General features: G+C 51.4%; 4 protein-coding genes across 4 annotated transcripts; 2 read left to right on the plus strand and 2 right to left on the minus strand.

Moving 5' to 3' along the window:
• Window positions 1-2,193: 2,193 nt before the first annotated feature.
• Window positions 2,194-2,871, plus strand: A1O3_00820 (uncharacterized protein; the record flags this gene model as incomplete). The annotated part of the gene is made up of 1 exon (XM_007730970.1): window positions 2,194-2,871. The coding sequence occupies one exon, from the start codon at window positions 2,194-2,196 to the stop codon at window positions 2,869-2,871; it is 678 nt and encodes a 225-aa protein (XP_007729160.1).
• An 11,164-nt stretch (window positions 2,872-14,035) lies between these two features.
• On the plus strand, window positions 14,036-14,803 carry A1O3_00821 (uncharacterized protein; the record flags this gene model as incomplete). Its single annotated transcript, XM_007730971.1, has 1 exon — window positions 14,036-14,803. The coding sequence occupies one exon, from the start codon at window positions 14,036-14,038 to the stop codon at window positions 14,801-14,803; it is 768 nt and encodes a 255-aa protein (XP_007729161.1).
• A 3,341-nt stretch (window positions 14,804-18,144) lies between these two features.
• On the minus strand, window positions 18,145-18,543 carry A1O3_00822 (uncharacterized protein; the record flags this gene model as incomplete). Its single annotated transcript, XM_007730972.1, has 1 exon — window positions 18,145-18,543. One exon carries the CDS (start codon window positions 18,541-18,543, stop codon window positions 18,145-18,147), a length of 399 nt encoding a protein of 132 aa, XP_007729162.1.
• A 1,267-nt stretch (window positions 18,544-19,810) lies between these two features.
• Window positions 19,811-20,917, minus strand: A1O3_00823 (uncharacterized protein; the record flags this gene model as incomplete). Its single annotated transcript, XM_007730973.1, has 1 exon — window positions 19,811-20,917. The coding sequence occupies one exon, from the start codon at window positions 20,915-20,917 to the stop codon at window positions 19,811-19,813; it is 1,107 nt and encodes a 368-aa protein (XP_007729163.1).
• Window positions 20,918-21,092: the final 175 nt, after the last annotated feature.

Raw genomic sequence — 21,092 nt, forward strand, 5'->3', positions numbered from 1 at the left:
AGTAACTATGAAACTAGGGACACACTTTGATGAATGAATGTATCTACAATCTGCATCAATATGAGCCATACAATGAATGCTGTGCTCAAAGAGTATCAAGCAGTAAATGTTTGAAACCCGAGGATCTTTACCACTGCCTAGTGAGTCACCATGCTTGACCGTGGCAAACAGGTATATATGACCCTCCCTCTCTCTTCCCCTCTGCCATCGCTTGCGGAGATTGTTTGCTTATTTCATTCTGGACTGCCCACCTGGCTCTATTTCATCCTGCTCTTTTCTCACCGATCTCCCTTCTTTCATTCTGCTCTCTCTCTTTCATCCTGCTCTTTTTCTTTCATCCTGCTTCCTCTCTTTCATCCTGACCCCCCCATCTTTTCACATATGCGTACATATTGGCACACTGTCGACGAATGGTCAGAGTCAAAGCCTGCCTCTGCCCCTCCCCCTCCCTTCCCCCTTGAAGGCCCTTTGGGCTCTTTGTTTGATTCTTTCAGATGTTGGAAGCCTCTTGGAGCGAGATGCACAGAGCTCCCTCGATGAAAGCAGATGCAACTGTGCCTGGCACCCTTTACACTCCATCAATACTCCCTGTCAAACATAGCCGGCTCTTGGCTTGACCACATCCTACCATCTCAACATGTCAAACGAGACGAGGACGAGAAAAGCAGCAGAGCTAGAAAAAGGTGTGAGGAAATACACGGCTTACCTGGCCCCCCAGCAGGTCTGTTTGATCAAAATGGTTGGGGACCAAGAGATGGCTCACAATCCCACCCGAACCCGTCATTGATTGACTGGAGGTTCACGGCGAAGATGGCCATTCGAAGTTGCATGGACGCACATCTGGTCCAGGGAAGCCAAAGATGCGGACACGTCCTGCTTTCTGCTTTCTGCTTTCTGCCTTCTGCCTTCAGCTCCCTGTCCCCGACTCTCTGCTCTCTGCTCTCTGCTCTCCCACTTTTCAGAGATGGACTCAACTCGACGCTTTGCAGCAACAGAGGCTCCCACAGATCTCCCAGTCCTCGCTTCCGCTTGAAGGTTTGCCAGACATTGGACACCTGCTGCACCCACCTGGCCAAGGCTACCTCCACGGACAGACCGTGACCATGTTGCAACAAGTCAATCTACATGTACAAATTCCCACTGGTCAATCCTCTTATCAACCGGACTATCAAGGACCGCTGTCATTGTACAATTCTTGTCAGCTTCTGTTACACCACCGCTGCCACCTGCTGGTCATCAGCAAGAGGATTGATAAGCTTCAATATCACCCCCGTGGTGTCGCCTCATCCAACCACCAGTTCTCTGATGTTGGTCACGGAATTGCACATACCCCACAGACTCGGCCAAAGATGGTCTCAACTCGGATTCGTCGTCTAGCCATACCCTTGGAACCAAACGGAAAACGATCATTCGTGCTGGACCAGAATTGGCAGCATGTATCAAGTGCATGCGAGACATGGCGATCCATTGCCATTGCCATGTGTGTCGCTCGTCGTTCAACTTACGTCTTCGCACACTGGCGTTGCACAAAACAGCCAACAGGGCCCAGTCCAGCTGATGGCAACGTCGACCCAACACCAATGACCCAGCTCCCATCACCGCTGCATATCGGGACTTACTGAACATCATGATCGTGGATGATCGTGACGATGATGAATTCCACCAGGTCATCAGTGCAATGGAAGTCGCGGACGATCCTGATCTGCATTGGCTGCGTAGTGTGCGGAGGAGGGCAATGCTAGGCAACTCACTGAGTTGATGCCTCTGGTCTTGCCGACAGCTGTTCTGCAGCTTCATCTGCCAACGACTCATGACGAACCAGACTACACATCGCCTCATCGATGGCGGTCCGGGAAAGACCAACGCCAAACTCGAGGAGCATCCATGGGTCGAGTATCCACTCACACAGCGCCTACCACCGACTCCTAGAGCAGCTGGTATCACTACAGCCACAGTCTGCACCGACGGTCGCTCCTGATCAAAGACTACCGCCACAATGAGGCATTTGCCTATCCCAAAGCATTCACCTGACATGGCTTGGTCTGAAGTTGCAGCACAGAACATTTCAAGGACGACGGTGATACCATACAACGGCGGTATCAGCTGCTATGCCTCTAGCCGGTCGTTTTCACCTCACTCCTTCGCGTTTGATTGCCACTTCTTGACCTGCCAGATGGACAGAGGAGAGACAAAATGGTCCTGAAGAACCAGAATTTAGAGCACCTTTGTGTGGTCAAAGCCGACTCTGTGCAAGGACTAGAGTTCGAAGTCACCGTTACAGACCTCACCATTGGCAAGACCGCAGGATTCCTCAATCTGATGAATCGTCTTGTTGCTTCTATCAGCCGAGCCAACGTATCTTCCAATCTAGTGATCGACAAGTCAGCAGTCTACGGCGCGAAGTCCAGGACAATCAAACGAGTCTGTGCTGAATATCTCCAGCTGGGAACTCGCAGTCGCGTGGCCGATGACACTCCCTCCGGCAATATACGTGAATCAGAATTCTGCAACGAGGGAATGATGGACTTCGAGAATGCGAAGACCGCCGAGCAAGTCCTGGATGTGAACATCGAAGGTTTCAACGAACATGCAGAGCAACTCAAAGTGGTGCAGATCACAGCGGAGGAGTTGAGAAGAATGTCGGTTGCCCTGAAAGCTGCAAACGTTGTGCTGGAACATTGCCTGCTTCGTTCGTTCATGGTTGATTTCATGCGTTCAATGAGAGCGAACGACGAGGGCCTCCCCGGACTAGCAAGACGCATGTTCAAGGTGGCCTTGGCCTTGAATCAACATCGACATCTATCGAGAGGGACATTGAGTGTCCTGAAGAGATCCTCGCCGCAACGGTGGATCAAGAAACGTTGGCCGTGAGATGCAGAGTCCGCAGCCAGCCTCGATCTGCTAAGTCAAGCTGCTGTCTGCTGTCAACAGCATGCATGGAATATCTGAGACTACCATGCTATGCCATTGCTGACAGCTTGCAGGGATTGCTCAATGCGACTGCGAAGGGGGCAAGTGCGTTTACTGTGTCGAACAGGCACATAGGTGCGAGCCGGTAGGTTGCTTTCTGCATGCTGTTGGCTTTCTGGACTATTGCTGATTGACAATAGATTCCGCCAAATTGCACCATGGCTGTGCGAGAATTGGTACTCACCTATATATATACGATGAACAAGTGCCCGGTGGCAGAGAGTTGCAACACCATCGAGTATTTCTGGACTGGGTTGGTTTTGTTCAAGACCTCTGCCTCCCCCTCCCGCGCACTCGAGACTGCAGATCGTTGGTTTCAGTGCCCCTTTGTACGAGCAAGTCAAGATGCCTCTTTACTACGGACACATAGAGAACAGCGAAAAAAAGGCCATCAACAGCCTCCGACCCTGAACCAGGCCATATCTTCACCTGGGAAAACGTGTCCAAGCAGACCACGGAAAGTCCACTGAGCCAAGACAGGTTTTGCTGACTCCTGAAAGAGATTTGGGAAAGTCACAAACCGGATATTGAGAGAGTCAAGATGGTCGCGGCCGGGTCTCCTGCGCCGACGCCCACTTCAACGTCGGCGAAACTTGTTCTCCTTCCAATCGTATGCGCAATAAACTTCCCGGGATTTCGCATTAGGATCTCTAGGCAGAGAGCTACTCATGTCCAGAGAGAACGGCCTGGGCGGAGTCTCCCCATGTGGGTGTCCTTGTCATGAGCTACGATGCGTTAAACTCCTTCAAGACTACAACACCGGTGTATGTACATGCACAACACAACAAAAGCAGTGGCTTGGGTTTGTCACCATAAGCCAGATGGTGAATGCCTGCCTGTCTTTAAGTCTTGATCATGGTACACGATGCTGGGACCATGTGATCCTCGAATCATTGGGGGTAGTGCTTCAGGCAGCTTGTGAATCGTCCCAGGGTCGAAAGTACTTCGCCTGGATGTGCGGCGAACCGGGGGCTCACCAATCTCAACAGCAGACATTCAGGGAGTTCTTGCCCATAGAAACTCAGAACTCAGCCTTGTTGGCTTATGCAATCTGAAGGATCGAGTGGAAGACATCAACAGTTTCCCGACAACAGCGCCACAACTCGCAGCAAATATGGCGTTCTGTTGGCCCATACTTTGGGGACCTTTTGACATTGCAAAATGAATGTCTTCACCTTGGGAGACAGACCAGCTCAGGAGACAACAAAAGACTCAGGAGAAAACATTCTGGTGGCAGGGTCCTCATCCTCGTCTTAGCTGAGGCCAAAAACCACTTTTCACTGCACTTCCACGCCGAAAACACTGGGTAGGTGCCCTGTTCTTTGGCAACTATGATATGACAGTTCTCTTCATCCTCCAACGCTAACCAGGGATCGGTCTGACCTGGCCGGGCCGTTGGGCAGAGAAGAGCTTCTATTGAGTGGTGGCATCCTACTGAACGTTTGCAAGCTGAGAAGAACGTTTGCAAGCTGAGAAGATTGGCCACTTGCTACATATCGTTGTTGGGACTGATGCACCGAGGAGAGGGACGACCCGCCAGGAAATCAGGGAGATCACTTGCCTTTCGAACACGACGTACCAACCTAACTCACCACTTTCGTTAACTATCCGAATCGTTTAAATGTGGCCTTTCCCAGAAGCCACGGGCAGCGGACCTATCTCTCTTCCAAGCGTGGCTTGCGCTGGACCCTCGACGAGTCGCCATGGCCGGTGACCAGAAGCAGTTGGCCCCCTACACCCAAAGCGACGAAGGTATATAGGCTTGGGGTCTGTCGACGTTCGGAAAGCTTACAAAGAAGCGTTGCCCACATACCATATTACACGTCCTACATTGGACTATGCAGAATATCTACGCCGGCACGAGTATTCACTACCAACAACAGGTCCAGCCACACTCAAGCACAGTTAATCGCCCCTTTCAGCAGCTCCTCATACAAATCCTATAATGCGGGAAACTATATTTTATTAATACCGATGGAAACAAGATAGTGGTTAACTCGAACATCAAGATTTTCCATATCACAAATTCTCATTGCCTCCTGATCGGGGCTAACCATTCGAGCGCCAACAAAGAGGAAATGCAGTTCATCGCTGGGATGATGGCTGCTCTCAAGCTCGCTGGCATTGAACCCGTGCTCGGTTGCCTTTGGAGCTTGACCACACAGAATACCAGGCGTGTGAAAGCGGACAGGAGCGGCATTGATCTCGAGGCTCTGATGGCCTTCCACAAAGCCTTGGACATCTATCCACAATATTTTAGCTCCGAACCCCATCTACCATCTACCCACCGAACTCCTGATATCCACAGCCTCGATCCGCGAGCTGGCGACCTCCCGATATTCATTATCCAAAAACAAAGCATATCCGGGATCTTGCGCATGTCCGGAGAATCTGAAGTGGGAAACCCCTCAAACATGATCACCATTATGTGAGCATCGTTCACCACGGCCTTTCAGAGTGACCCAAGGCCGCCAGGAAAGCAGCAAAGATCGCAGCCAAAGCCGACAGCTCCGGAGGCAAAGGTGGCTTCCTGAGTGACACCTGCTCGTGTCAACGTGGCAATGAAAAGCCATCCAAGAAAGGGCGCCTTTCCCCCCTTTACCATCAACACTGGCAATTCAACAGCTCCAGTGCAACTGCTTGGACTTTGGTTGTGGTATCTTTACGGTGACACTGAACAACACAGTCCTGTTCTAAGAGAACGTTGACACTGGGGGTACCGCGGTGGTGGAGAGGCTCCTGACCCTTTCCAACCTCCGGCTCTGGTCTACGGCCCTGGACAAAGCCTTGCCAACCAGCATGTGCTGTATCAGTGGCACATCATGGGCCAAGGACTGAGGTCTGGAAAGTACACCCGCCGATGGTGCGTGTGGACGGCTACCTGGGATGACAAGGGACTCATCTTGGGGCTTCCACCTGACATGAATGACCGAAGAACCTGTCCCCATTGGACCACATCAAATCCATGGACCATTTCACGCCTAAGCTTGTCACCAAGCTAACAGCCAGATGGGTTGCCTGTCGAGACAGCGTCAGTACTGCATGAAAACGAGCTGCCTCCGTGGTTCCGTCGTTGAGTCCTGACCGTCGTCAACACCTCGAATTTCGGAGAGCGTACGGAGTACTGTCGACTCCAGTGCTCAGAACGTCTCGATCGTAAAGCTTCCACGCCAATCCTCCGGCGCGGTATTAGCAGTATCGTCAGATCGCAAAGCTTCAACGCTGAGTCTACCGCGTGGGATCAGCAGCAAAGATCTTTTGCAATCTGATCACAATCAGGAAATGGTTTGCAGCCGCTAGAACTCGAGTTCCTTCTACGCAAATACAAGATACTCTAGGAGGCGAGCTCTTTCCAAACCGTTGATGTCTTTCACTCGATCCTTCAGGTTTCATAAGCAAAGGCTGATCTGATTCATGTTCTGAGCGGCTACCAAGGTCCAGGTGCGTGCTTCGACCTCCCTGAGCAAGTTGCAACTAAAGGCAAGGCGAGATTCGGGAATGCTAGGAAAGGCTGGGAGTGGTGGAGGCGGAAGAAACTGGAAAGCTATTTCTCGACGAGGTCACTTCCAATCCACTTCCCTTAGCGCACCTGGAAAACAAATTGAACGACCCTGGACCTACGATACCGTGGTGTAGTCAGACGGATGCCGACCTGGACGCTATCTGCTGGAAAAGCGCGTCCGGCTTGTTAAAGGACACTCAGAACATGAATCAGATCAGCCTTTGCTTCTGCAATCTGGAAAATCGGGTGGAAGACATCAGAGAGTGAAAACATCAGGAGACTTTTTGATGGCTTTGGTTAACGGGCCAAACGACTTCGACTCCGATGATGAAGATGAAAGAGCTCGCCTCCTAGAGTCCCTTGTATTTGCATACAACGAACTCGAGTTCTAGCGCCTTCCAGCGACAACAGTCCAGATGAGGCCCTCGTTGAGGCTCAGTTATACATATCTCCTACAGACTTGATGGTCTTCAAGATGCCCTTGGCCAATTCAACGCAGGACAACTATCCGAATTCCACGTCCTCAGTCCTAAGCGAATACTTTAAGACCACGCTCTTCGCGCCGAACCACAGGCTGCTCAGCAGCTAGTTGGAAGCATCTCCCGCTCAACACTGTGGGATTACGCTAGATCGAATGAATTCGACGTACTCGGTCTTGAGGGAGTTTTACAAGAGAACTACAGGAAGGGGCAACCAGATCTCAGCTCTTCTGAAGGGCGATGGTCACACTCCCACACGTGTCTTGGAAAGCTTGAGCCCCATGGGCCATCACAAAGCCAAAGCCACAGTCGCTGGTTTTCCGGTGATTCTGTTTTTCTGCCACTTATCATTGGTACTGAGTTTTCCATTCCCGGTCTGCGCGTCGCTATACGAGAGTTTCTGGACAGTGCCTCCGATCCAGCATCAGTCACAGCCACTGGGGTTCCCGTTGTCATATTCTTCTGTATGAGCCACAAATACCACACGCAAGAAGCTCGACACACGAAGCTGGACACACGCGAGAAGCTGGTGTTGAACTTGAAAATGACGGGGATACGTGTGTTGTGGCTCCCGTGTCTCCATGATATATACGGATGCAACTAGATCAACGTTGCTCGCGTCTCATCTGGCGGTTCAAAAAATTGCAAGACCCTTACATACCTGATGCCGCAGGTCACCACACACCGACCCGACAACATCGGTCGACTCGCATTTTCACAGACTTGGGTATGTGTGCCATCTCCCCGTGCTGGTCTGCTCATGTCCGTGCCCAGGTACGCCATTGCACACTTGAAGATCCCAAGCAAGGTACAAGAAAGTTGAGCAACTACACAGAAGCTGGTGTGGGGCAACCGATGTCCGGCATTAAGTGTTCTCCGACCATAGATCTCTGGAATACTTCATGACAACAAAACAGCTCAATCGACAGCAAGCGAGATGGAAGAAGGGGAGATCGATCACCATTGAAAGGACTGAAGATTCACTCATATATATATCAACATCCGCTTCTCGACCTCCCTCTCGCAGACCGACCGCCGCTGGATTTATGATCCAAGAGCGAGCTTGGGTCATGCGACAGGCAAACCGGCCGGTGCATCGTCCTCGCCTTCTAGAGTACCTTGTATTGCGTACAAGACACTCGAGTTCTGGCGGACGAATGCAATGTTCAACGGCACTAACAGGAGAGTCACTGGAAGAAGAGTTCGAAGCGATGCGAATGGCAGCCGAGCAGCCAGTGGACGATCGGGCCCAATGGAACCGTTAGCATGCATTCCTCGCATCAACAATGGTAATGATGACAGCGCCAGAACGAAGTCAGAACCATGACAACGGGGAGGATGACAATAGCAACGACCAAAGCAGGCATAATTATATATGAGAGAAATCGGAGACGTCCAGCGCGACGATGCCATCCGACTGACCTGTTCCTTTCATGACTGTATCGGTCTACCAAAGCGCCGTCAAATCGAGGATGACGGAAGGAGCCGTTCACAGCCTCGACCGGCGGTGAGGTGGCCAGTTCATTTCCCTCTCAAGCCCTGCGACAGGCACACAAGAGGCGGCGAACACGCAGGCTAGAAGGCGAAAGTGTCGACAGAGACTTGCATGCTGGTACATGCAGCTTTGACAATGGAGCCCAGGTTTCCCGACAGGGAGACCCAGCAGATCGACCAAGTCGACAACTATCGAGCTCTGATCTCCAAAGAACCGGAAATGCCGCCGTGTCTGGTGCCCGATGTCCGGCATCCAGGCCTATTCTGAAGCCGAGGAAATCTGGTCGATTGCCAGGATGAAATCCTCAACCTTCGAGATCAACCCCCATCCAGCTACACCGACCAGAACTCTAAACAAATTCAAGGAGTATATGGAGGATATGATCCGGAGCATTGCACCTCTTATGATGACACACACTCAACGTCGATTCCAGTGACAAGGCATATCGACATCGCGTGGCACGTCGCGTGTCTGGCTCAATTACACGCCCACTGTGTAACGTCCATAGCAGACTCTAGGAGGAGCTCACTTTTTCAGTCTCTTGAAAACCGATGCCATCGTCCGCAACCAAAGACAAGAACCAGTGATAGCCTGGCAACAGTGCTTGTCCAATTAAAGGAAGATATCAACCAGGTCAAACCTGGTACATTATCCGCCGAACGAATCAGCGGAGACGAGATCCTAGCAGTACCAAATGGATCAGCCTTGTTGCTCCTTATAGAGCTTCTCTATAAGGTTGAGGTCGATGTTTCGCCGACCTCAAGCCCTGGTAAGTTTCCCTTACGACACCGCAGCGCAACAGTAGCAAGCGCTAACCGTATCACAGAAGCATTTGAGATATTCCTCAATCGGATGAATGTGCAATTCAGCTCATCAAAACATTCCGTCCAAGTGGCGGTTGTGGGGGAGCACTACGCTGACCATGATTTCTGGGAACAATTGTGCCCTGGAATAACGCCACCCTGGAACCGTCTAGTACTACAGCCTACGTTTCACAAGGCTATCTAGACCGAGATCCGAGCGGGCCGAAATCCAAGCGAAACCTAACGGCGAAAACTGCATACCGATGTCCAAACTTACAAACCCGCTTTCAGCACTTACACAAAAAGCGTCTCGGCGATGTGCAGTTGGCAGAAATAATGGCCAAGAATGAGGACAAAAACAGCATACCTTGGGACGGGCCTTCAAGTTGGGGATACAAGGAACAGAGGTCGCCTACCGCGCCTACCGGCGATGCCGCAAGTGCCGCAAGTGCCGCAAGTGTTACAACTACAATTGCCCAGAAGAGTCTGGGTAATTAGAGGACAATGGGAGCAACGCAGTTGGGAAGTGTGCGGAGGACATATGCCATGTGTACTGCACAAAGCAGCCGCTGGACACAGAGGGAACGGTCCGTCCGTTTATTAAATGGAAAGCCGGTGGATTCCACATTCCCGGTGTCAAAGACACATCCACCTTCTCTTTCGAGGGGATTGTGAAGGAGCTCGCCAAAGGCGACAAAGCCAACGCGAGTTAGAGGCTCCTTGGTGATGTCGACCCGCGCGAACCACTTGCCGCGACCTCGTTCTGCTTCGACCGGTTCAGCAACACCGCAAAGCAGAATATTTGCGTTCGTTGGATAGGATCTAATCGATGCACAAAACAACCATCACGCTTACCGGGGCCCACGAACTTCAAACGTATCAACGAAGCATTGGCCCGATCTGATACTATAGCGAGGAAATGCCCGAGCCTCTCCTATTGAAGGTGACAATGTCGCAATCCCAACAACCTCTGGGAGAAGGACTCTGCGCGAACTTGGATTCGGGCTCAAGCACGAGACACATCCAAAATGGCAACCACCACCAGCCCAGCAAGGGGAGGTTCAAGCACCGGTCCTGGCCGACGCCAGCTATATTTGCGACAACCTTCACAGAAGGCGATGTATGTTGGCTTCGCGTTGTCAGAAGCCACAATACAGACAAGAGCCGAGGACATTTGTCATGTGTATTGCACGAGGATTCCACATTCCGTCCATTTCCCCCTCCCTTTTTTGGTCCACGGTCAGCGCCAAAGCACCGTCCTACGCTGGAGCTACCGTATTGGGATGAACCTGAAGACGTTGGTCAGCACCGTCTCGACGTTCCCGGTATGGACAAGACTATCCAGCCTACGGATGGCCTATCCCTGTCTCTATCACTTCTGACCCAGTGACAACTTCTCATCTACGTTCGAGAGCCAGAGGCTGTGGTGAATGACTGAAGGCATTTCGCATGCCCAGGGGCTTCATCGATGTGGTCAAGGCGCTCTACGAAGGTGGGGAGACAACACCATGGATCAACGGCTACGAAGGTCGGGCAATCAACGTGCTGGGGGGTGTGAAAGAGGTCCTCTTGACAACTCCACTGCCTCCATTCCTGCAGGACTATATATCTTGCCTTTTATCCGCTGGGAATTCGCTAACGACGGTAGCAATATGAACAGATCAAGGAACGGCTGTGTGAGAAGCAGTTGCATGTCTATGTCAACATACACCCCGATCTAGGTGTCTGATGATAATGATGATATTCAGTCTTTTCAAGATGACTAGAAACAACCACCCACCACCCGCAATACAAGGAGAATGGCAAAGAGCGAGCGATCCGATGAGGGGAGAGTCAGCTATGCCCTCAGATCGGCCCTTGCAACGGCGACAAACCTCAAGAGGGTAGCAGGATTTGCCCTCATTCTGGACAACCGAAGTCTCTGACGATAACGAGGATAAAGAAGAGGACACAGACTATCTGTGAACCGCCCGCCAGACGCCGCCAAATTCAAAGAATCCTACAGCTCGCCTCCTCGAGTACCTTGTATTTGCGTACAAGGGACTCGACTTCTATTTCGTTGCTGGGATAGACGAAGATTTGCCAAAGGGAGAGCAGAGACCTCAGTCAGAAAGAGGATCTCTATCTGAGGAAGAGCAGAGACCCCAGTCCAGAAAGAAGACATTTATCTGAGGAAGAGCAGAGAACTACGTCGTGGACAGAGACGCTCTCTATCTGAGGAAGACTAGAATCACAATATGTCATTTGACATGGCTCATCAGTCATTCCATTCAGAACAAACGAAACGGGAGGCCCCGCAGAGCCCTGTTTCAGACTAAGCTGGGTGTCGTGTCGTGTGTGAAAGAATATTATATATCATATACGTCGAAACAACATTGGGCCGGAAGAGCTTGGTTGATTGATGTTCTGTGTGGACTATGGAGCCCTAAACGCCATCACAATAAAGAACCGATATCCTATCCCTCGGATGCGCGAGACTCTCAACCAGCAAAACAAAGTATTTCACCAAGTTGGATGTCATCGCAGAATTCACCCGCATACGGATCAAGAAGGGTGATGAGTGGAAGACTGCATTTTCGACCCGATTTGGCCAGTTCGAATACCTGGTCAGGCCTTTCGGGCTGTGTAATGCCCCATCATCTTTCAAGGCTACATCAACTCGGCCCTTCAGGATATACTGGATGACTTCTATACTGAGTATCTCGACGATACTCTCATCTTTACTGACAACTTCACTGACATTGTCAAGATTTTCCCTACGGTCGATACTTGCGAGACGAGTTCCACCAGCAGCCAGCGATTCGATCCTGATATTAGGATTGGCGAGGGAGCGGCTACGTATAGGTTCCTCTGGTTGTCTGGTTGGAACTCAAGGCCGACATAAAGGAAGGTGCCCTCGTGCAGATGTCCGGGCGATCCAAAGCCCCTTGGGTCCGGATGACATCGTGCCCCATAAGACACTATGCGCCGACTTCAGACAAAGATTCTACCTTATATACGCGGCCAATGAGTTGATCTCGGAGCAGAAGAAGGAGTACCATCTCTTCGAGTGGAATGTCCTTTTGGAAATCCTGAGCAAGGCTTCCGTGACTGACTATTAGCCAACCACGCCCGGAGTATCGCCGAGAACACTCAATACAGAATCACACTCTACTGACTTTGACTCGATGACTCCCTATCACTAACGATTCTCCAGTCTTCAACCTTCAACAAAGCACCAGCGAGTAGGTCTTATGCGAGTCGGGCCGCGTCGTGGTCTCGTGCTAATCGCGTTATAGTGTCTACCAACCCGCCATGGCACCGTCTCCCAGACTTCAAGCGTACAAGAAGGCAGACCCTAAAGCAGGCAGATCTCAACATATCGCCGTGGTGGGGTCAGATTACAAGCTGCTGATATCGATCCTGGCCACGAGGCTAGAAGAAGGACTGCCAAAACAATCTACTATATATCCACCCGACACTCGTCCAGCTGGGGGATCCTCCCCCCTTTTCTTGTCCAGGAACGGCACCCTATTCGAGGGTAGCATGATCCCTTGAGGCTTGACTGTGGGACGAACGAAGCTGGCCATGATACCAACTTGACCTTCTCCTTCTTCGTCTGATTGTGACTGTTTGATTGTTTTGAAGTGTGATTCTTGCAATCTTCGAGTTGTCAAGTCGCGTACTAATGGCAACAGTGCTTGTGACCGCAGTTGATCCTGTTTATGTGTACTCGTTCCACCCGACCCAGTTGCCTGCGTGGCTGGAAATGGAACAGTTCTCTTCGCCGGAACAGTTCACCCGGTCGGACTCGGCTTTTTCGACAATTGATCAGGAGATCCGCTGGCTTGATGATTTCGTACGAGAAGTCTACGCGATCGTTTGCCTTACTCCCACAGGACCTTGAGCTCGTGCTACTCCGTCCTACAAGTACGTCGGCCAATCCTCTACTCCCACGACAGTTTGCCAAAGACTTCCGGGCTCCTCAGTTTGCGATCCGTCAATGGCTCATCTTGCTACGTCGAACCCATCCTGGAGACGCCGATATTGTCATTGACCCTATTTGGAGCCTCTCTCCCTTGGTGGCTCTGTTGTTGATCAATCACTATCACAAGAGATTGAGTTGGTTCGAAAAGGCAGTACTTCTCCCCTCGCCGAGGGTGAGCTTAGGAACCATGAATTCCATGCGGCCACACCGTGGCTGAACCCTGTACGATGTGGATTTTAGCTGATTTCTCGACACATGCTTCCGATCAGGCAAAGGCAGATAAGATGCAAGAAAAGAGAAAGATTACTCGTCCGGAATAGCCGTAGTTGGGGGTATGGATTCCGGAGAAGATCGACAAGTCGAGCATCTCGTTCCTCTCTCGTCACCTCTATCGTCGCGTTTGTCCGCAGAATCGATGACAAGTCACCATTTCGTTCCTCTCATTCGGCTCCTATGGTTTCGGAAATCATGGTGTGGCGAGGCGAAAACTGTCCAACAGCATCACGACGCGAACCAGCTTTTCCGGATGCGTGTCGATTTTTGCAATGCGGATCATCGAATTTCACTACTGGAGAAACGGAACGACGAGACATACAGTTTCCCTATCTAAACCGAACTGAAAAAGGTTGAGACAAACCCCCTGTCTCTCCTCCTGTACGTAATTGCGATCAAGACACTGAACAGAAAATCGGCGGACGAGCCACGCCTGTTAGGTCCCCCTATATATTGGGCTTGGGCCCCCACCATCAACTATGCCTAGGGGGCATCTCGGGGACAGCAACGGATAACGGATAACGGGCTGGACGGCAACATGGCGACATGAGAGGGCCGCATGACCGAGCAAAAGCCTCATCTACCCAGAGATTCTCCCACTATTCCTCATCCCAAGTTCCCAAACAGAACAATTACCAAGAACCAAACTACGCAGATGATCTCGGGCACAACAACGGGGAGCAGTCAACGGGGCGAGATCCCAACATGACAGAGCCGCATGGTCGAGCAAATCTGTCAACTTCCCAGAGATTCTCCCACTATTCCTCATCCCAGACAGAACAACTAGCAGAAGCGATCATACGCAGACCAGCTCGGGGACAGCAACGGATAACGGTCAAGGGACGAGATGGCAACATGAGAGGGCCGCATGACCGAGCAAAACTATATATTCCCAGAGATTCTCCCACCGGAATTCTCGCTCATGGCGACTCGGCAAGAAAAGTGCAGTTGAGACTGCAGAATCACCATGACCTCGACATTAGCCAAGAAGACATTCTCAGCAAGTATGGCGTTCTGTTGGCCCATGCTTGGGAGAAAGCCTATGAGCAAGGTTATCTCAATCACGGCGGCAAACCAATGCAGCCTGCACAGGCACACCGAGAACGGAACCCAGTTGAATCGGGTGCACTGGACACATTCTCCGAACCCGATGAAGTGGACAGCATCCCCGACGCTGCGAGCCAGGGCGAAGCAGCAGTCCACAGTGACTTGACTGCAATGATCACTGGGTATGATACATCCGCCGAAGCATGGGCTGCTCTTGCAGAACGTTTCGATAGAGACACTGGAAACTCTACCATCTATCTCTTTTGAACCATCACCTCCCTACGCTTCAAAGAAAGCGATGATCTCCAGAAGCACCTTGATGACTTGGGATGAAGCGGATCAAATGGGCGGCATCACCTCAGTCAAAGCAAGATCCCAAGTTTCCAAACAGAACAGCAATCAGAACCAAGCATACGCAGACCAGCTCGGGGATAGGGACGGTAACAGAAATGGAGAGGAATGGTAGGGCAGCCTGATCAAGCAACTGTCGCGCAGTATGTTTCTCAAGCGACTCGCGTGCGGCACGTTTGCTGACCAAATCATAGATTCCAGAGTTCTCGGAGGGCAAGGCGAGGACTCATGGGGTTGGCTGATCGGGTTGCAAGTCTATATATATACATACACAGTCTTTGGCGCCCCGCCTCGCCTTCCAGTCGGGCCTCTTCCTCTTTGCGCTGGCGACGAGGGCAACCCACTCGACGTTGCCTCGAAATTGCCTTCCTCTGCCTTCACTGAAACGTACGATTCACAAGGAAGGTTCATTGAAGCGGAAGATGCCGAACAAGGAGGCAGATCGCTGACTGACATGGGAAAGAATAGCTTGATTGCAACAGTCTTGGATACACGCCAGGATGAGAAAGCAGATGGCAAGGAAAGAATTGACCCTCTGCGGACAACACCAACACAATCGGCTGTACGTCAGCGACGATCATAGCCCGGAAAACATGATCCCGTTTGTTCCCAAGGTGCACCAGACCATCGGTGCAGCTTGGCAGATGCAGGGAGAAGTCAACGCTCAAGCTGGCGCAAGAGAAAGCGGAAATGGACCAGGTGATCAAGGCCACGGTAGAGGATCTAATCCGGACCTACCGGACCTACCGGACCTACCGTATATTCTTGCAGAATCTCCACCAGCACCATGTCGACTGGCATAATCTACTCCCTGGTGACGCCATGAAACCAGGAATTAGGAATTGGGGACCGATCTCCATGTCAGAGACGCCATTCTCTGGGCAAGACGCTGTGGAATGGTTGTCTCTGTGCTCACTTGTCTCTGAACGAAGGAACTACGCAGTCATGTCCCGAGAAAACTGCACAAAGTGGCTTCTGCGAATGCATTAGTAGCCGCTCGAAATTTGAACGAGATCAGCGGTCGCCTACGCGACCTGAAAGATCGAATCGAGGATATCCATAGCTTTACGACAACAGCTTGAACCATACACACAAAGCAGTGGAGATTGCGGTTACTTGTTACATCACTCAGGCACTACAGAGTACTCAACCATCCTGACCTCAGGACACCTACATACACAATGAAGGGTCCCGTCGACCACAACGAAAGATACCAGATACACCACGAAGGATACCGGATACACCACGAAGGATACCAGCGGACATACACAACGAAGGATATCATCGAACACAGGAGAGTCGTCACCAAGCCAAGTCAAATGCGGTGTGCGAGTTGGATTCACTACCGCTGTGATGTGGAGCAAGATGCGCAGCTTGATGGGCAAGTGAAAGATGTGAAGCAACAAGCAGTGAAAGCCTACCTTAGTGGCTTTGTGCCTATGTTTGCTTCTCTAGGCATATATGCTCTCTCTCTCTTAGTCTGGATCTTACCATCCTTAGCATCATCAATCATATCAAGTTTGCCAGATTCAACTGTGCGGTGCCCGGTGCTGCAGATCCTTCGAGCTTCGCAAGCTCCGAGACTCGATGTTGGATATACTACTCGTCTATTATCACATCACCTGGATGCCCAGATATAACATACTGCTCATCCATCATCACCTCAGATAGATACCTACATACCTACATACAAGCACAGTATGGAGTACTCGGTATGTACTCGGTACGGAGTACTCATCCATAATTCCATCCCTAGATACCTACATACCTGCTCGAGCATAGCATTCTCATTTTCGTCACTCACCACCTACCTACCTTCTACCTAGCCAGACACACTCCACTATCTATCTATCCACTATCTATTCATCGGTAGATTCTCCCTGGATCTAGTCCCAAATCAGGACAGTGCTGTTCTTGACCCTTGACTGTGACAACGCCGAAGTCCCAGCTCAGGCAGTAAGTTGACTTCAGCGTTCTCGCTTGAACTGGCGGACGAAGCGCCAGTCCGAACCTCATTTCTCCGGAACCGTCATTGCAACCACAACTACGCCCGGTTCACGCCACGCGCTGACAGGATGATGCAAATCCACTCAGGGCCACCAGGTATGTTTGATATTTAGATCTCCGTCCTGACTAGATCCCATTCCACCACCGGATCCAGTCAGGACCATCCTGCCACGAAGTCATAGCAAACTTAGCACAAGGTCATCACCATCGACGCCGACGCGACCGCCACGTGTTTTGGAGTGTCGCTTAGATCGAGTTGGCACTGGAGAGCGTGTTGCAGAGGATGATCTTGATACTGCAGAGGCTGTTGCAGAGGGCAAAGTTGGCACTCTTATTATATGCCTGTGGTATGCTTTTTCTCTGCCAACTGCCTTCAGTAGCATGGCCAGAGCTCGAACAATTTTCGATTCCGGAGACTGTCGCCCGAAATACCCTCTTCGAACCTTGACTTGATTCCTCAGGATCAGTCAGTCCGACTCGGCATTTTCGACTGTCAACGTCAACCAACGAATTCACTGGCTAGATTTCGACTGTCGACCAACGAATCGAATCCACTGGCTAGATATCTAGACGATCGCTTTGTCACAGTCTCGAGATGTTTTGTCTTTGTCGGATTTGGAACTGTCTCAAGAGTGAGAGAGTATGAGCCGCGAGAGGTAGAGGTTCGCAGGGCACGTACATAAGACCCCAGTGACGAGTCCTGCACCACCTATGTACGAGGACTCCTACAACCCGACAACCGCACCCGCACCCGGACTAATGGCGAACTCTGGAACCGTCCCACGTCCCAATACCATACATGTGTCAAACTCAGGCACTAGCTTAGACATTCCCAGCCTTGCCCTTTGACCAGAAGGCTGGTATAGGCATGCCTACCTTAGGTATGGTCTGGGTTCTCCCTATACCCTATTGACAGAGCATAGACTATTTCAACCTTTAATAGTTATAGCTATAGCTACGGCCATAGTCACAGTCACAATCGCAGTTATACATAGCTATAGCTATAGTCAATATCATATGGTGGCTACACCTACCTACACCATGGTTCTTTGGGAATGTCTCTCGCTCTCGCTCTCGCCCCCCCGTCCCTCTATTTATCCCTCCTCCCTCCCCCACAAATACAGATCCATACACCACACACACTTCCATAGTGACGCTTAGGGCTAGGGTCAATATTTTCTTGAAACCACACCCTTCCACGCACGTAGGGTTAGGGTCTACTTTTCTTGACTCCCCAAAGCTGAGAGAGACTAAAGTCTCCCCGTGACGAACTGGGCCTCCCCATACCCGAAACTCCAGTCCTCCCTCGCATTCCCGACACAGGAGATAATCAGATCCCCGCCCTTGAGACCACACCGACTGGCCAGCGCGTCAGCCAGAGCCGCAAACGTCTTCTGTTTAGTGGCGGCGTCTCGGCCCTGCTGCACGATCTGGATCACGACCAACTGGTCGGTGCGGGCGTAGTCGAGCCCGAGCCCGGTGTCGTCGCAGATCAATTCGTCCGGTTCGTGCTGGCTGATGATCTGGTATCGGTCTCGAGGGGGCGCGTGGAAATGGTCCTGGAGGACTTGTTGGATCGTGTCGGCGAGAAGGCGCAATTCTTGGCCCGACCGCTGGTTTTTGATCACGTCGATTCGGACGAGAGGCATCGTAGTAGTTGTAGTAGTTGTAGTAGTTGTAGTAGTTGTAGTAGTTGTAGTAGTTGTAGTAGTTGTAGTAGTTGTAGTAGTTGTAGTAGTTGTAGTAGTTGTGGTTGTTGGCGTTGTTGTTGGTAGTGTACCTGCGATACTACTGTAGATACTACTGTAGATAGGTGATGCGATACTACTATAGATACTACTGTAGATAGGTGATGTGAGTAGTAGTAGTAGTAGTAGTTGGTTTTATAAACAATGTAGATATACTTATAGTTGTATGTATATATATATGTGAGAATTACAGTAGTTTCTGTCCTAGACAAATCATAATTACTGACTGACTTGATTGATGAGCATGACTTGCTATATATACTATACCCACTCCCCACTCACACTCACACTCACACTCACACTCACTCACACCTCTAGACCTATAGTAGACTCCCTTTTGCCTCTTGCCTCTTGCCTTTTGGTAGAATAGAATGACGGTGGCGGAATCGCACTCGCACTCGGGCCTCTCTGGTAGGCTTAGGCCTTAGCCTTGCACCCGCCATATCCGCATTCGTATCCGCATCCGCCCTCTCCCTCTCCACAAGTCTGAACAACTCTTCCGCGGACGCAGAGAACCAGAAACAGAACCAGAAACAGACCTAGAACCAGAACCAGAAACAGAAACAGAAACGGACACTATATCATACTATATCGTGTTATTGTTATATTTCTCAAATCAAATCCCTTTAAATCACAGCAGTGCTTACCTGCAACACTCCTCGCGGCGAAGAAATGGAAGTGGAAGTGGAAGTGGAATGATGCTGATGCTGATGCTGATGCTGGCCAGGACAGAAGGCTGATGAGCGCTCATCTGGTAGACGTAGATGTCGGGATTCTGGTCTGGATTCTGGATTCTACAGATGGAGAAGGAGGAGATGGAGATGGTAATAATGCAATATTCAGGGCAACATCCATGCTAGAGTTGAAGCTATATACTGTCAGTAGTGTATTGCTGGCACTGCTATTGATGTTGATCAAGATAGATCCCAAGCCAAGGTATATTCGACATAATTCTACAATATATACTCCGTCAATTCTCTCGATATGTATATGCTGTCGATATGTTTTCACCATATCATCTCGATATCTCTCCATGTATTTATTCTCAACGATATCTCTCCACACTCAACGATATCTCCATTTCAGCATGTCTAATGTCCATTGCTACCCTCTTGCTCTTCACAACTTCCCCATTTCATCATGTCTAATGTCCATTCCCTCTTTCCCTTCACAACTTCCCCCCTTGAAGACTCTGCAGAACCCTGACCGTGTCGCGCTGAATATCTCGCACAAGACTCGCGGCAGGTCGAACATCATGAATCAACCCAACCGAGGCACCCGCATAAGTCGCCACTCGTCCTTCTGGCCCCCACGCCTGATCACCGCGTACCACCACTTCGTCATGAAGCTTCTGGAGAGTGTCGAACGGCACGCCGTTGACATGGTCGACATAGGAGCGGTTGATAATGGTCCGCGGGGCGTATTGCTCAGGCCAGCCCACAGTGCCGCGCAACTGATTGTAGAGCACGGTACGCGTGGTATTGGCGCCGCCGTCGCGCGCCCGCACAATTTCCTGCTGGTAGCCACGGCTGATGCGGGCCTCGGTGGCGGCCAGAAACCGTGTGCCTATAGCCACGCCGGTCGCTCCTAGGCACAAGGCTGCCGCCGCGCCTCGGCCATTGACGATCCCGCCCGCCGCGATCAAGGGGATGTTCTCGTGTCCGTTCTGCTGCAGAACCTGGGCCACCTCCGGGAGCAGCGCGAGCAAGCCGAGTCCATCGTGGGCTCGACCGTGGCCGCCGGCTTCGGCGCCCTGCACGACAATCGCGTCGGGCACTTGGGCCAGTTTGGATAGTAGCTCCGCCTCGGCCACCGTTCCGATTTGGATCCAGATGGCAATGTCGGGAGACGCGCGTCGGAGCGTCGACGACCACAGCGCGTAGTCTTTCTGTTCGTCGCGTGGCGCGTAGAGCCATGCCACGCTCGGGCGGTATTGCTGGACCAGTTGTGCTGCGGTGGCTAGGTCGTCGCTCCACAGTTGGAACCCGACGCCTATGGGCAAGTTGGATGGCGACGACGATGCTGCAATGTCGCTGAGCTTGTCACGCAATTCCACACTCTCCTTTATCAGTTGTCGAGCCTCTTCTAGGTCGTCTTTCATAGCCTTGGTCTTCGCTGCGGGCCCGATGAAGCCAAATCCTCCAGCAGCCGACACGGCCACTGCGAGCCTGGGTCCCGCCAACACCCGCATCGGCGCGGCCACAATCAACGGTGCAGACGTCCATGGGAAACGAGAGGTTAATCTCGCGGACAGCTGCTGTAAAGAGCCAGACATGGCTGAAGGGTGAGAGTGATTTCGCCTTACCGTGACTCAAGATGGACAATTCTTTGCAGCAGCACGAAAGGGAAGGGAAGGAAAGAGAAGAAACATCCTCATTGTGTCTGTTTGTCATGCGTTGTGACCCTTGGCGTGGCCATTGCGAGTCCAAGTTGGCCGCGGAGATGCTGCA

This window comes from Capronia epimyces, assembly GCF_000585565.1.
Source record: "Capronia epimyces CBS 606.96 chromosome Unknown aczIQ-supercont1.1, whole genome shotgun sequence".
Classification (NCBI taxonomy): domain Eukaryota; kingdom Fungi; phylum Ascomycota; class Eurotiomycetes; order Chaetothyriales; family Herpotrichiellaceae; genus Capronia; species Capronia epimyces.